The following is a 17812-nucleotide window of genomic DNA, read 5'->3' as shown; positions in this document are numbered from 1 at the left end:
TCGCGTCCCTTTCGCAGCAGTACAAATTTTCGTTAATTAAACGTTGGCTAAGTGTACCAAGGCGACACGTTCACTTCTAATCTCTTTCTCATTCTTCTCTTATTTCGTTCTCTCAGGCAATTCGTTATTAATTCATACTTAATTCCATAAGCATTAATTGACACTTAACTTAGGCTTAACTTAAGTTGATCGTTATTTATAAAAAAAAAAAAAAAGTAGAAGACAAAAAACGAAAAAGAAATATATAATTAGACGATCGTCGACCGAGCGAACACACTTTGATCCTACACGGCTATCGTGTACCGCTGAACAAAGTACAATTATTAAAATCGGCGCGTATCGTCGAACGAAATGTGTTGTGCACGTGTTAATTTCACACAGATGTAATCGCCTGCAATCGTACTTTTTTTTTTTTTAATTAGAGGGACGCTCACACGCATGTGTGTGTGTGTGCGTGTGTGTATGCATGCGTATATGTGCGTGCGCGCGAGCGTTTTCCATTTATATTTTTCACGTATGTAAGTTCACACAAAACATATAGACAGAAAATACACACACGCACACACACACACGCGCATTCCCTCTCGTACGCATTAAACTACGCATAACATGCGTCAAAGAAGTAGCTTACTCTCATTTGGTTTCTTTTGGCATTACAAAATAATCTTATTTACAGTCTGTTGATATAATATCAATATTACCTTAAAGTTCTTTATACTAAATTACGCGATAGAGCATATCATGTTTTACCTGCTATATTATACGGGTAGAGAACTATTTACACAATAATAAGATGATAATATAAATACCGTTCGGATAACGTCGAGCAGGTATTTTACTGCACGTGTATCTCTGTATCTATATGCGTGGATGTGGGTAGGTGCACGTGTGAATGTGTCGTATCTGCCTTCCTTCTTAATTTGAATCGATCGTTTCGTTGTAGAGACATTCGGTCATGGATTTTGTTTTTTATATCTCGCGGAACAATCGGAAAGATAAAGTATCGATCGGGGAACACTGACTCTCGACAGGGCGAATTATCGGTACCGGAGGATTTCATAGTCATCGGGTCATCGTGAGGAAATGTAAAAATGGGCATATTCTCTGTGGGTCCGGGCATCAGCTACCGTGATGCGCGTGAAAAGAAACGAAACGAAGAGAGGAGGGGTGAAAATATCAATTAAAACACAGCCGGAAATAAGGCATTGTTAAATGCATAACGTATTCGAGTCCGTGGACGATTCTTATCTGTAGTAACATAATAGCTCTACTTTACTTAGAAAGAAAAAAAAAATCTAGAGTAGCTTGCACGCTGAGAATAGCCCTACTTAAAAGATCTAAATTATCTCTTTTGCACGCTACGGCAATCCCAATATGTTACAAGTACTCGATTTTTAATATTTTATTTTATTTTTTTATTATTTTTTTTTTTTTTTTTTACCTAACTAAACGTCCCGAAAAATCGAGCGACCCGAGAAATCAAATCGCACAATCGGGCTATCGGTAATAATAATCTACTTAAGATTTTTCATTGGATGTAGCTATTTAAATTAAAATCCCGAATTTGCCAAATTTTCCTCTGCAACGAACCTGTCGACGGTCAATTTACAGGCCAAGAATATTCGGCGATGAATATTCACGTCCTTCCAGGTGAAGAACGACGGGATAATTACGCAATATCACTAAAACGAATTAGCGCGAGCTTCCCGAGAAAGCTTCACAAAGATACAGGCGTGAGAAAAAAAAAGTTTTTCCTTTTCTTTTTTTTTTTCTTTTGCCTTTAGCTTTGCAAAATCTTATCGCGGAATTTCTCTTCTCTTTTTCCTTTTTCCCTCTTTTTTCCTTTTCTCTGAAATAATTTACAATCAAGAACCCTTGCCCATTAACCGCTTCCCTTCGATTTAACGCCTCACTATTCGCGTGAGTTTATTATTAAAGATATTCCTCGACATTCCATTCAGTCTAGAAAATACAACAAATTTAGATTTAGCTGTTTTCTTCATCATGTGGAATTATTAAGTGCAAGATGCTATCAATTATCAGTCGCTTGGAATCAAGGGGGATAATAGGTGAACTAAAATAAAAACAAAATAAAAATAACTTCAAGACGTGAAAAAAAAAAGCTGTAACAAACAAGTCGGGAGGTAACTCACGTAGAAAATAGCGGAGCGTTAGATCGTATCAGCGTTGTTATAATCGCATCAAATGCGTCAATACATTTTGTAAACGGTTAATTCATTTAGGATACAGACGGCGGGACGTCATGCATTTGTTTCACGAGTCGATAGGGATCACCTCTGTTTCGGGATTGTCACTTGACTGCATTTCGGTTGTTATGTTAATTAAATAGAAGTAAAGAAAAATAATTACAAACAATCAAAAGCTACATCTAAATCATCTAGATAAGAATACGTTTTTTGTTCTTCCTCTCATTTGCAATTTTTTACTCCGTGTTTTGCTGTAACAATAATTTACCTCAAAAGCTTATATTATTATGCGACAGTCGTAGCAAATTTTTCTTGTCGCTAAAGAAAAAAAAACAAAAAAAAGAAGAAGTAAAAAAGACATAATGCGCAAAGATGAGAGGAAGCCCAGCGAATAAAGAGATGATCCTTATCGAAGCAATCGTACAATAAATGTAAATCAAATATGTCCTGATATATAATCCACCGAAAATTTTTAGAATATATCTCAGGACGTACTCGAATATATCTCGGATGATTTTCCCAAGACGTATCACAAGATCTAGAGGTATCGCATCATTCAACTAACGAACTTTCACTATGTTTTCAGAATATGCGCTTCCTTCTTCAGAACGAACCAACTGAGTAAAAAGACGTCCATAAAGCACCTCCACTATTCATTCTTCAAATAGCCATACTACGTTGCATGGGACTGCTGAGACTGCTGAGACAATCTACTGGAGCTTTTGTGATGGCTGGATGCATGTCTTTCCTGAAAACGACAAATAGAAATGTGACGTCTTGCTCCATGAAGTAATGCGAAGTGTAATATGAAATGAAACATCCGCCAGCACTTTGGTAATAAATAATTCACGTAAATAAGTACGTGTACATTTCTAATATATATTAAATATATTTAATTGAGTCTATTATTTTGAAGATAATGCACCGTTTAAATCCCAGACGTTGAATCATATGAGCAATTAGTTTTCAGCAAAATCAAAATAAACGACTCAATTTTCACATTTTCTAATAGCTAAGCGTGAATTCCTTTTTCACTCCGATGAATCCTTTGATGTTCTTTCTCGCGAGAACTCAATTTTGAAGTCTGATGGGAATTAAAATTGTAAAAAGTTAATTAAATCTCAGATTAAATATAGTGTACGTTTTTCAGGTGGGTTTTCTGTGAAAAAGCATGTGATGTACGGCGTTTATATACAACAAAGTTGAGGTGTGAGCAAAAAGAAAATGAAGTGCCATATTAGTATTTCTACGATAAGCCTGCCTCTCGTTTTCGCTTCCTCTTCGATTATGCGCAACAACGTGGGACGAGTTAAGGTACGTAAAACCACCTGAAGCGTTTATTTAAACATTCTACACATGCAGATGTACATGCGAATGCAAAAAGCGTAAAAGATGCAAGCGCATGCTCATACCCACGTTCTTATCATGCACACACGCACGCACACACGTCGCAAAAACATTAACAATACCATTACAACACAGCGATACGGTAATGTAGCGATAACAGTAATATTTCAGCTCCTAATAATAATAATAGCGACATTAGTCGTGATGTAGCCCTTCACCAAGCAACGGGAAATGACACAGGCAATATCAATTAGTTTGATCATGTTGATTTTTGATGAATTTGTTTCGTGCGTGACTTGTGTAGCTATCATCGCAATATGGTACTCGTACAATATACTGAGCCATGATGTTAGTACATATATATATATATATATATATATATATATATATATATATATGTATATATATTTATATATATTTAATAAAAAAATATATATATATATTTAAAAAGAGAGATGCGACGGTACGGTGTGCGATACTGCATATATGTACATTTAACATGTGTGGTATTAAGAAGACAAAATAATTACTAAGGTACGTTTCGTTTGCACAGTACGTTTATTTGCGTTGCTTTAATATTTCTTTTTCTTTTTTTTTTTTGTTTTATTGACCACGCGACGCGTACGATTCCTGTTGTATAATACTATGCAACTCCTATGTACATCTGTCAATATCTCGCTATAATTCTCTAATTAAAGATAAATATTTGCAATTGAATTAAAACGATGCAATGACATAAATCTTTCCTGCATTTCTCTCTCTCTCTCTCTCGTTTCCTCTTTGAGACAGGCAGCGTACGCAACGAGTGGTGAATATACATCGTGTACAGAATTTACGCAGTGTTCACGTTACACATATATATATTCCTCTTTTTCATTTCTTTTGTGCTAATTAATTGTACCTTAAAATTCATATTTCTCAATTTACTATCATACTTTGTATTATATTCGTTGTTCACGCGCACGTAAGCTTGCATCGTATGTCTTCGTGATGACTACTCGTTTTAGAACATTAGCAGCATTCGTTGGCTAACTCTAGCTTGAAAGCATTGCCGATGATTCCGTCAATCCAAAATTTTAATCAATTTGATTTTTATTAGCATTATGATGAAACATAATAGAAGCTCTGGTACTCTGAATTAAAGTAAAGGAAAATATCACGAGAATTATTAAGAAAGATCGTGAATTTTTAAGATTATCAAAAATATTTTTTTTTTGTGAAAAACGCTAGAAACTTATTTACATCTTTAATATATACATATATATGTGTAATTTTCTCGCTTTTTTTCTCTCTCTCTCTCTCGCACGCTCACTCACTCCCTTCCGTTCTATCTCTTTCTTTTTTCTCTATTGTGCTACTTATCAATCACAGATTTTCTGTCAATTTTTAAGTTGCTCCGTTTATTAAGAAAATTCTTACGCCACTTATTTATTACTCTGTAATATATCTCTACATATTTCAATTTTTCATAAAACTTTACTATCATTTATTCGATTTTTTTAAAATATAATCGAACTTTTATCAAGCAAAAGATCAGCTCTAAATTAGTAAAAAATTCGCTATATCAACAAGAAAAATATCTGATGTCGATTAATAAGGTACTATATATAAATATATATATATATAGATATTTATATATAATATATTTTTCTGTTCTCTTAAATTTGTTACGATCACAGAATAAAAACTAGATTTACCTTAGCAATTATTTTGTCTTTCTATTATTCTGTTCTGCTTTTCAATTACTATCGTAATTGCACAATTTGACTACTTGTAGTTTTACTCCCTTTGACTTTACGTGTTCGTCACCGTTCATGATTTCGTTCACACATATTGGCAATAAATCGTGTTACAATCAACGGAGATCAAGTCGCCGAGTACATTTAATCTTTAATTTGTATGACAAATAACAGAAAAGACGCGCGCGAGTTTCCTGAGAACAATGTTCCATGCAGCATACGAAAGATTTCTTCCTAAAAAGAATCCTAAGCACGGCGATTACAAAATATCACATTCCGGAAACGGAATTTTTTTTCATAATATATCGAATATGTATATACATGTTAATGGTCTTCGATAAATTCGGTATGTATCTAACTACGTATATGCGGTAAGAAAAATCGCGTTTAAAGTACATAACGCCTAGAAGTAATCTCATCCCGTGTAAACTTCGAATACAAAATAAGCAGATGTCAGAAAAATATTTAACTCACATTATCTCATACATACGTGTATTACAGCTGACAAAAGAGAAAAAAATTAATGAAACCAACGACAACGAGATAAATATATATATATAGGAAGGAGACTTAAATGTAGAAGAAAAAAAAAAAAGAAAGAGAGATGTAGAAAAGAACGCGTTAAGTGTGAAAAACAAAATTTTAGTACAAGTGTTAAGATATAGATAGAAACAATAATTATATATGTACACAAGTTAAGGCGTTAGACAATGCTGAATTAAGTAGAGATGGCCAACACTTAAAAAATATTCAAAGAGAGAATACAAAAAAATTTCTTGTCTAGCTAGTTCCGGTTCGAATTAAAAAAATGACTTTTTCAATAATGGAATAATTTGTCGTTACTGTTATTAGAATAATTTTTTCACCTATATAAATATTGAGATTTATACATTAGCTCAAAGATCTAGCAAGATGTTGCACTAATATCGAAACTTAATTAAGTTCACACGGGAAGAAAGAACAATATATAATTACACACAGAGCACCTCATATCAATAAATGAGATTATCAATTATATACTCTTAATCATAGATCCTCTGCATTTCACAAATGAGTCTATTTGCGTAAGTTAAAACAGCGACGGTATAATCGTGACAATATAACAATTAACAATTAACAATGACACATTCACGATACCGATATAATAATACCACTTTTTTTTTGCGCGTCATAAACATCTTTTTGAACAATATTATATATATATTTATATATATATAGAAAAAATTTATATATATATATATATATATATATATATATATATATATATATATATATAAATGTGACCATACGTATACATAACATACACTCTTAAAAAATATATTCCGAGCGTAATATATCGATCGCATTATAATTTATTCTGATACAACGTTCCTGAGATAATATTCGTTTTATCAAAAAATTCACATTATCGTGCGCGAGTGCAATGTAACGTACATAAATATAAATCAAATCGAAATCATTAATAATTTTGGGCAAGTCTATGATTATACAATCGAAACGATTGATAATAATCTCTTAACTTCTTTGCTGGCAATGTGTTATACGTATTCCTTGTTACTTGCTAATAACAAAGATCCCACGCGAATAATATAATTGCATTTTGGGTATAACTGACGCCGATAGAAAATCACTTTCTCTGCTATACCTTCGTTTAATATATCTCGTCTGTGAGACATGGCAGCATCCCTCTTCACATACTTTCATAACGTAGTTTTCCTCTTCTACAACTTATGATGCTTTACCTAAGGGGTTCTTATATATCCAACAATTGATTATTATACTTAAGTTAACACATAACTATTAAGCGATATTCTATATGCATAGAAACAGATATCTACAAGAGTTTTGTAGAAACTTACGAGAAACTATTTTCAAAAAATTTCCCTTTTTTGTACTAATTCTACGTATTGATGATCTTAATTAGTTAAAAAAAAAAAAAAAATAAGGACTAATAAATCAATTAGATTTATTAAAGGAAATTTTTTAAAGATCTTTAAAAAATTATGTATATTTTTTAAGATAAGGAAAATAACTATAGCATTTCCAAAATATAATTGAATTCGCAGAAAAAGAAAATGCTATATAATGTATCTAATATCAAAGATTAAGATTAAAATTATTCGTGTTAAATGTTTTTTTTTTTTTTAATTTCAACAATTATTCATTAAAGCTTTTTTTTTAAATTTACATAATTTGTTTTTTTTTATTTATTTTTTCAAAGATATTGCATGTAGAAAGAAAAGATAGTAGCAAGCAAGAATAGATGTATCTCTATAGCAAACTCTTACAATAAATCATGCTGGCTAAAAGTGGGAAGCTAATTTTGTATTGAAAAGAAAAACTAAAGAGATTAATACGAAATAAGTAACAACATTTTAAAGCAATACCCCTCTACACGCCGCATTGCAGTGTCAATAACATGGCATACATTGATTTTATAAACATTTAATTTTTATTTTTGTTAAAGTTTATGAAATCGGTTGTCTGCAACTTATCGAACATTGCATTAAATTTTGCATAATATTATGCACACTCTCGCCAGATCGATAACGAGAAATTTCAAATCGATCCTGTTTCAACAATACGATAAAATCTATAACAAAATGAAAACAGCTTTTCATTCGACTAATTTTTTAGTAGTGGATATATGAGGAAAAAGAACGATCGAGCAATAGATTGATAAAGGATAACGGCACAACGTCATGCTGCTAATTCTACCAAACGAATTCGCAAAATCGAAAGGAAAAAAAGATAAATTGATAGCATTCCCACGAATTTAAATGGTCTCAATATTCAATCTAAGTACAAGAAAAAGATATATATATATATATATATATATAAATTTTAAAAGTAATAAAAATAATATATTGTATGTCTAACTTGATTTTACAGCAAAGTACTATATATTTGCACATGTATGAAGAATATTAGAGAATTATATGTATATACTGTTTAAAAATCTTTTAAACGTAAATTTCTCTAATAATTTTTTTAATAATGCATAATTTTTTAATATAAAAGTTATATATAAAAAAAGATATTACAGACATCTATGTAAATATATAATTTTTTAATGAATACAAATACGTAAAAATGTATTAATTAATTTAGAAAATTAAAGAGAAAAGGAAATAGAGAGAAAAAAGTAAAAAAAAGTATTAAAAAAAAAATTTAGAAGACGTAGAATATTTTTTGTTCTGCTTCAGATATACTTTATATTCTTAGTCTTAAAAAAGAAACAAAGACAAAAAAAAAAAAAAGAATAAAAATATCCAAAGCAGAAAGAAATTTTACATATATACTACAATTGTACATAATTGAAAAGGGGCACTTGATTTTTAAAGAGGAATAATCTAACAAATACTTAATATAAAATATGTATATATAAATTTAGCAAATAACTTGCTTAAATTGCAAATTCTGCAATGTAAATAAACTATATACACAGATATACATATAAATTGATTGTTCGGAAAGTTCGTGATTTTAATAAATATTCATATTAACGAAATTTCTCTTTCGATATAATTGTATTTATGTAGCCTGATAAAAAGTGAGCATTTTAAAGCGTTATTTCAAACCAAATAATTGAAAACTTGTTAAATCGTATTCAATGCTTAAAGAGTGTAAAAATAAGGGAACACACTTTCACTACATTATGTTCTTTTACTTACAAAAGTTAAAATTCTGTCAGCGTAAAAAAGGTCACTGTTTACGGAAAATGGCTTATATCAGCATACAAATACTCCTGTGCACGTGTAATTTATCACTTTTAAATTGATAATTTTTCTTTAAAAGACGTAGAATATTCTTACATTTATTATTGACGACATAAAATCGTGACGTTATAAAAAACGTTAGTAATAAATACTATATTACTACTTCAGAGACTCGAGATCCTGAAATCGTTAAAAATGTTACTTCTGTACAAACACCTCGAATTATTTTAATATTACTACGAGCTTTCCGAACAAGATTATTTTATATATACATTTTTTATGTAAAATATATACATATATACATATAAAATACATATGTATATGTGTTTTATCACTCCGGCATTGACGGAGGAGGAGGTGGTGGTGGTGGTGGCGGAGGTCCACTCGGCAAGGGAGGAGGCGACGGTGGTGGTTGCAGAGGTGGTGGAGGCAACAAATGTGCGTCTTCCTGCCGAGTGGATGCAACCGGCTGAGAAGCTGGGCGGTTTATATTTTGATTCTGATAAAGATTTGGAATTAATGACGGCGGTGGCACCGACGTGTTGATGGCGCCATCCGGGGTCATTATTAAATTATTTCCTGCCGGGTACATCGGGTATTGAGATTGCTGAAATTGTTGATAGTACTGTTGGTAAGCGGAATCGTACACGTATCCAGCGGATGCGCCAAACATCGGTGCTGGATAATTAGAGTAAAAATAAGAATCTGTGCTCTGCTCAGCCTGACCAGTCCCCCTCGCGAACCCGCCGACGTCGCCGCGAACGACTGGGGGATGGTGAGGCTGATGAGAATGATAATGCTGATGACCGCGATTACCGCGGCCGTTACCGTAAATCTCCCGCTGATAGTGACTACCAGCGTTACCGCGTTGGCCGGCAACTGCGTGATGTGGTGGTGGACCGCGACCGCCGTGATGCTGACGGGCGCCTCTACCACGTACCTTATTATTGCTGCCGGAGTTATAGTGTCTGCCGTTCTGCCGTTCTCCAGGTCGGTGGCCCTGCCCATAAGCACCTGTCGTTGGTATCACCATCGCTTGCTTCTTCGTGGCCGGGTGGCCACTACTGCCCGAGCTGTCGCCGAGCATCTCGGCTCGGTCGCGCTTCCGACTCGTTGTTTCGTTCACAGATGATTCAGAGGAGAGTTGCATATGCGACGATATGCTCGAACCATTCGACGAAGACGACATTGACGTGGGTGGCGGTGCCGCCGAGGAACTCCTTGAGATACCATCGGTGCGTATCTTGATCTTTAACGAACCTTGTACCACTGGTGGCTGTGCCGGTGACGAACTGGGTACGTTGTCGGTGCCCTTGAGCCGTTCTTTAGGGATCTTAATTTTCAAGCCCGTACTCTGCGGCGATATATTTTTGTCCAATAAGCTGGGACCTCCGCCAACCACCGTCGACGATGCTTCCGTACTTAGATTTAGTTTGTCTTTCGGAATCGTGATTTTAATAGGTGCTGCTGTCGGCGTCTCTTCTTTTTCTTTGTCTTTTTTTTCACGATGCTTCTCTTTATCTTTATCTTTATGTTTATGCTTATGCTTTTCTTTGCTCTTCTCCTTATCTTTGTGCTTATGTTTCTCCTTCTTTTTCTTCTTTTCGCTCTTATGTTCTGATCGTTTCTCTTCGGTTGGAGGAACAGTCGTTATCGTCGAGGTAGCTGGCGCTGTCAGTTCTATAATATTGTTGTTTGGCATCATCAACACATCGGAAAGAACACTAATGTCGACGGTTGAAGCTATCGGTGTGAAATTATCGCTTGCCATCGATAAACACTGAGTCGTCACTGGCAAATGCTCGACCAACGGTTGAATGGTCTGCAACTGAATCTGTTGTTGCTGGTGCTGTAGTATTTGTTCTTGATGCATCTGCTGAGTAGGTAATTGTCCAGGTTGTTGCAGCCCCTGTAACAGCGATGGCATCGGCGCCAGGGTCTCCTGGAGCAACGCGCTTATACTCTGCGCGGATTTTATCGGCGATGTATATTCAAGTTTCGTTTGCAACTGGGAATGCATTGGTTCTGGAACTCTGTGTCCCGACGGCTCCCTCTTCATATAATGCTCTAAAAGGTCCCTTTTCGGACGATTTTCCGGAAATTCTTGTTTCACTAAGTCTATACCATTAAACAGTGCGTTAATCGCTGTGTACGTGTTATCGCAATGTGCTTTATTATGCTGAGGTAATGCATTAAAGCGAAGCTGATCCGATTCGAATGGCTTGATAAGTTCTGGCGGTTTCAGATCGTTAATGACGGATGACGCACTATTTCTGCTGTTCGACGACGACAGATTGTCACGTATCGGTTGAATTAAGTCAGGTACGCGGCCGAGCATCTTCAGCGCCTTTAAACTAGTTGTATCTTCTGTCTTGATTTCCTGTTTTACTTTCACCGGTTGCTCGTTCTCGCCGATGCTCGATGCACGCGTTCTCTTGTGCGAGGGTGCCACGTTATCTGGACGTTTCATCGTTAACGAGTCTTGTAAAGTCGGTGAACTTACAACCAGCGGTACGCGTTCTTTTACCTTCGCGGCTGCGGAAGGTGGCGTCTTCTGCTTCGATCTAGGCCTTGCGCTTTGCACGTGCGATTCTTTAGACACAATCGGCGTCTCTGGGCTAAACAGCGATTTGTGTTTGGCTGGTGGTGTGTGTAAGTTGCTCTGTTGAATGTCGACGGAAATTCTTTCAGTGAATTCTTCATGCGCGGTCACTTGCAGTCGTTTCTCCAATTTCGTATCGTCCACGTTGTTCAATGTGCTCAAGCAAGACTGAGAATTGCCATTTTTAATAGTGTCTTTCAAAATTTGAGATACACCCTGCGCTGTATGCTGACTGTACATCTGTGTCTTAACAGATGTGGTCTTTTGCGACGACGAAGCGCTCGGTGATAATCCTTGTGGAAGCGCGTTCTGACTGGCAGTTGCTGCGTGCTTCATATCTCCTGTGTATGAACTGCTTTTTTCCTGCTGTTGCTGATTGTATTTGGCATGATGCGCTTGTTGTTTCTGTTGGGCGTTTATAAGATATGAAACTTCTGCCGGCTTCGGCGGTGGCAACGGTTTCTCAATCAACTTCCGAACTTCCTCGCACCTTTGCTCCAACGTCTCCGCTTTTCGTCGTTGATTCTCAAATCTGTTCATATCTGCATATTTCGCAGATTTGAGCCTCGGATCCTCGCCACGGTACAACCTCTTATCGTGCGCTTGATGCTTGCTATCAAGCGCGTTCAGTCTATGTCCGCTGTGATTATTACTCATTTTCTCCTGCAAATTACTATGCGCCGAGGACGCGGAATCCTGCACGGCACTACTGTCCGACCTATGTATTATAGATACGGACGAGGAACTATCTAAATTGGCATGATGCGAAGAGTGTGTTATATTAGCAGTTATACTGACGATACCAGTATTGTGCTCTCTCGATAATCGTTGTCTACTGGGATCGCGATTAGGTTGACTACTAGTCGAATGTCTCTGCGGCACTGGTTGACCGACTTTTATATCTGGTCGATGATGATGGTTATGATGAAGAGCGCCTTTTTGCACAGATGGTATCTGATGCTTACTCGGTATACTTGTGTTTGATACTTGTTTATGATGATGAGAATGATGGGGCTTATTAGGATCGGCAACATGAACAACAGTAATAGAAGCAACTGCTTTTTCCCGTTCTAAACGTTCTCGTTCTCGCTTTTCGCGATATTCTCGGTAGTCTATCGCAGTTGATCTTGACGTTGATGGACCTGCGATAGCCCCGGTTTTCTTCTCATCTTGTTTTTCTTGTTGCGCGTGATGAGAGCGACTTGAATGAGCAACAGCTGCTGAGCCGGCAGCGGCACTGTCCATAATATGATGAGAACGATTCGAATGGGCAGCATTGGCAGAAGCGGCTGCAGTATCCGCTGCATGATGAGAACGACTTGAATGAGTAACGGCGCTGTCCGTCGAGTGATGCGAACGACTTGAATGGGCAGTAACAGCACTAGAGGTAGAAGCGATACTATCTGTCGAATGATGAGAGCGGCTTGAATGAGTACCGGCACTTTCCACCGAGTGATGAGAACGGCTAGAATGGGCGGCACTTTCCATCGCATGATGAGCGCGATTCAAATGAGCAACAACAGAAGAACCAGCACCGTCCACTTCTGCTGGAGATTGTATTTTACGCGGCTCAGTATCCTAAAAAAAATTAAAATAAAAATTAGAATTTATCAAAGTAAGAATTAAAAAAAAAAACACGAAAATAGAATCATAATTGTATAAATGTAAATTACTTACAAATGGTGAATTTGACAGACTCGGATGGTGCATACTTGGACTTTGATTTGCGGAAATGCTCATAATTTTTCTTTTTAGTCTTGATGGGCACTTGTCGAATATATGAAGAAACTCGTTCGTCAGTTCTTGAAGTAGTTCTGAAGTCACCGATTTGTCTACGTACCAGAACCATTGCTTCCCTTCAGTGCTTTGAGGTATCTGTATATGAAAAAGAATAATCAATTATTCAAAACGTACAATATTGTGTCAAAACAATTTTTTTTTTTTTTTTATTAAAATAGACAAATCAACTTAAGCAATACAAATTTTTTTTTTACACAATTTTAATATTATACTTCTAATCAGAGCTGTAAAAAAACATAATCTCTTACCTCCCAATTGGACCATTTACAGGCAAGGTGTATACAAAAGCAGGCAACAACTGTCGGCTTATATTGTAGACACATTGTAGTTAAATGTAAGCTGTAAAAAGAAGAATACATCATTGTTTAAATTGTTTGCATGCAAATGATGAAAAGCTTTATCCTAAAAAAAAAAAAAAAAAAGAAAAGAAAAGAAAAAAAGATAAAACTAAATTCTTTAACCGATTATTTTATGTACATATTTGCTTTTATTTCATATTTTTGTTATAAAACAAAAGAAATAATACAAAAAAGCTAACAATTACCTGTTAGATGCCATGAAGTACGAAGTTTGAGCTAAGTCCTTGCTCGCTAAAACAAATTAGTAAAATCACATTTAATTCGTTTTCATTATAGTATAGCAATTCTAGTTAGAATAATAAATAATAATGATACTAGAACCTAACCTGTACCTTTCACTAGTTGACAACATCTAACAACATGGGTATGTGGATGATCAATGGCAACATCAAATCCTAACGTTTGTAGGAGAACATTTTCATTGAACACCAAGTCTTGGGCTTGTTCAAGAAATTGCTGCAAGTAATAATAACAGATTTCATGCAAAAAATAAATAAAATACCACCTTTTTTTGTATACAAACTGATGCTTTTAATTTTGAATCATGTAAAATTGACGTATATGGTGTCTCCACAGAATAACTTACCTCAGATCTACTGTCAGGTGGTATTTGTTCTCTGTGGAGACACATATAAGCCATTTTGATAACATGTTCTAGCTTCCTTGGTTGTTCTTCTACTTTTGCTGCTAAGAAGAGTGCTGCCACTGCAATTGCATTTCTGTGAAACTGTGTCAACGAATGAAAGACGTAGAATCGGTGCATGTAGACAATAGCTGTGTTGATGCACAACTGAGATCTGAATTTTTTTCATTAAGGAAAACTCTTCGCATAATGTTATATATACACATGCTAAATAGAAAATTAGGTAGGAGATGTAGAATGTTCAGGATATATACGTGACTTGCAATTATAATAATTCTATGAATAATCACATTAATTAGATGATATTAACATTCTAATATTCTTAATACTACATTCTCTGAGAAAAAAAAAAAAAAAAAAAAAAAAAATTGTAAAATTAAGTTAAATTAAAACTTTTTTTTATCCATAATTTTCATATTTCTTAAAGTACGAAAAAAGTGAGAGAAATAATTTCAATTGTATATATCAGATGGTGCGTGAGTAACAGAAGATTCACTATATTGGATATATTTTTTACAACACATGTTGTGTTATAAAAACAGGCGTTATTTTAACATAGATATATTCTATAATATATACCAGATTTATTTTTCATTATGTTGTATCGACGAGGGATCATCAAAATTCATAATATCACGAGAGGGAAGGTATACATTGGGAATCCGCAGTACTATCTCTGTAGTGTAGACATAATTAATAAAACAAAAAAAATATTTTGCCAAATCATAGGATGAGTAACAGAGATAAATTAATACAAAAAAAATTCCTTTGAATGTTTTTAACTTAAAGAAAAAAAATCCAACAAAAAGTAATCAAAGCTCTTAATGTTATTTCAAAACTTTACAAAATTAAATTAAATGGTAAGATTAGAAAATAGAGAGAAGGTACAATAGTTTTTTATATATAAAATAATTTATTAAAGTTTTTATTTTCAGTTTACAGCGATGTGGGAAAGTTGATTTAATGAACTCAGTCAATAGTTCTTCTTACTTCTTCCTAACAAGTTTAGTTTAATGGTACAAGAGAAGAGTACTGAAATTTAATGAAAGCATACATTATTTGCATTGTTGTCAAGAAAACTTCAAAAGATTAACAGAATTAAAAATATTATAATAAATTTGCTAGCTAAAATATAACAAATAAGCTGGGGGGCCTTCATAACTTGATATAAAGAAACAAATATTTTCTGAAGATAGCAAAAATTCTAAGTAAAATTAGAAGCACAAGGCAAACTTTCCACACATTTTTAAATGTCCGCATGTCGAGTGAACACGACAAGTCTACAAAGATAGCGCTGCATTGGAAACTAATGCATAGACCGTTGTCTCATTGCCTAAAACAGATTTTTTTTTTTTAAATAGACCGGAGTTTTCACGTTCGCGATACGCGAAGTGCAAACCGGGCTAAAATAAAACTTAGCAAAAATGCCAAGAGGCATCACGTCAGATCTGCGGAAACATTTGTGGTCCAGGATGATATTAAATATTTTTTTTTTTTTTTAAAAAGGACTTTTAAGTCTTCCTCATTCTCTTCCCTATACGTTCCGTTACTCGATGAGTCCTCGTCGGAACATACATACTCATGCATACGAGCGCACGTGTGTGTGCGCGTGCGAGCACGCCAACGCGTACACACATGTGCGTTTCTGAGCAACACTTACGCGTTGCTCCAGGTACCGTATCCCCTGAATCAGCCGAGCCTCCTCTGCGTCGCGTTCCTTGCATTTTAACGCTGTGAGAATCGTCAAGAAACGTGTTTACGGTACCTGTGATACACGGGACTCCAATATGGTGAATCCGCCGTTTTCCCCCGAACGTCATCCGTCCGCGCCGCACGGACTAGAGGCGTTAATCGCGCGTCGTCACCCCCGCGCCGCGTTATTCTCATCCCTGGACTCTTCCGTGTACATTACTCTAACACTTGTCACTGGATATCGGACACCCGACGAAGTCGGGGCGGTGAGAGATGCGGAAGATCGGGAGATGTGAAAGAAGGTGAAGGAGGGGGGAGCAGGGCGGCGATCTAGAAGCGTGGAGAAGTATTTGCGCGTAAATAAAAGGATACACCACTAGTCGCTGGCCCATATCCTGGATGAAATTCGCCGCTTGCTGGCGATAGCTCAGCTCCTTGTCCGCGTCTATGCCGCATCTTCTGCTCGGCGTGTTTGCAAGCTGCTCTCGTGAAAAATACCATCTTTCGTCTGCCGCCATTTATATGTACACACAGTCCGCCCGTGATCCGTAAACGATGCGCACACTTGACGGGAACGTCGCGTGCCACGGACGGCCCGCCGGTCTGGCAGCTTGATGGCCGACACGAGGGGTCGAAGGGACGGAGAGGTGGGCGCGAAGTAAGCGGACCTCGCGCTCGAGTCACGTTTTGCTGATGCCACGCCGCTCGCTCGAGAACGATGGAAAATGGCGCCCGCGGGCGCGAATGACGCAACGCAATGCGTCGCGACGAGACGATGGGGCGTCGCGGGAACAACGGCGTTTCTCGCGTCGTCCACCACGCACTCTGAATGGCGATGTCCTGTACGTCGTTGGCGTCGTTCCGCTTCGGCGGGTCGCGCGCTTCGGCTGGAGCAGGATACCTGGAGTAACTAGAATGGTCGCTGGGACTCGCTGCCAAGCTTCGCGCGGCACCAGCACCCTCGTCGCCTCGCTTCTCGCGCACCACGCTCGCGAGGAAAGGCGCGCGCGCGCGCGTGGCGACGTCGAATTCGCGACGTCGTCACCGTTAACGTCGTCGGCAGAGTACCGTCGCCGTACGTGCATGTATGGGGGGGTCGTCGTACCGTTGCTCGGCAGATTCTCGCGCTTAGCGTTTACCACGCGGGACGGAGCATCGTCCACGAGAACACGCTGTCATAACCTCTGCCGCATTCCATAGGGCCGATGCGTCGTCATTGCGGTCCTTTTACTCGGCCGGAGAACCTCGTTCCCTTGAGCTCTCTTTCTTTCTTTCTCCTGCCCCGTAACGGTTAAAAACGACGCCGACGGTGCATCGGTCGCGTCACACGTTGCGTAACATGCGTGGGGCGAGTCGCCGCGTCGTTGTAGCCACGTCGACCACCTCGTCACCTGCGGTTTGCTTCAGGGTGCCCACACGTCCCCGCGAGTGTGAACCTCCTCTCCGACGATACGTCGCCGCGCCTCCGGAGGCTAGCGCGTCGCGTAAGCGCGCTTTAACGGCGTGTCCGTAGACCGTTCTGAACACATATCACGGAGCGGAAGCGCAGTACGCTGCGTATCTTCGGAGCACATCCGTGATTGGCTAACCTAAAAACTACGGTGATCACAGACTCCTTGCGGACAAGTTGGCTAATTTCCTAATTACAAAAAACTTATCGCGATTACACGTATATATCTTGAACTTCCTTTTAATATAGATAAA

The 17812-nt window shown here is 37.1% G+C and overlaps 1 protein-coding gene across 3 annotated transcripts; it reads right to left on the bottom strand.

Annotated features, from left to right (window-relative positions):
- Positions 1-384: 384 nt before the first annotated feature.
- On the bottom strand, positions 385-17460 carry LOC139111925 (cyclin-T). 3 transcript variants are annotated; one of them, XM_070672577.1, is made up of 8 exons: positions 16481-17460; positions 14360-14570; positions 14100-14229; positions 13959-14004; positions 13663-13753; positions 13292-13489; positions 9953-13192; positions 385-2955 (listed from the first exon to the last, which is right to left on the bottom strand). In XM_070672577.1, exons 1-8 carry the CDS (start codon positions 16624-16626, stop codon positions 2881-2883), a joined length of 4137 nt encoding a protein of 1378 aa, XP_070528678.1. In that variant the 5' UTR covers positions 16627-17460; the 3' UTR covers positions 385-2880. The 3 variants fall into 3 exon arrangements, with proteins under 3 accessions (XP_070528678.1, XP_070528657.1, XP_070528668.1); XM_070672556.1 differs by lacking the exon at positions 385-2955 and having other exon boundaries at positions 8345-13192; XM_070672567.1 differs by lacking the exon at positions 385-2955 and having other exon boundaries at positions 8345-13192; positions 14106-14229.
- Between the last annotated feature and the right edge of the window lie 352 nt (positions 17461-17812).

The sequence above is a fragment of the Cardiocondyla obscurior genome, linkage group LG02 (assembly GCF_019399895.1).
Source record: "Cardiocondyla obscurior isolate alpha-2009 linkage group LG02, Cobs3.1, whole genome shotgun sequence".
In the NCBI taxonomy this organism is placed as follows: domain Eukaryota; kingdom Metazoa; phylum Arthropoda; class Insecta; order Hymenoptera; family Formicidae; genus Cardiocondyla; species Cardiocondyla obscurior.
Note: the sequence above shows the minus strand (reverse complement) of the source record. Positions and strands in the feature narration are given on the sequence as shown.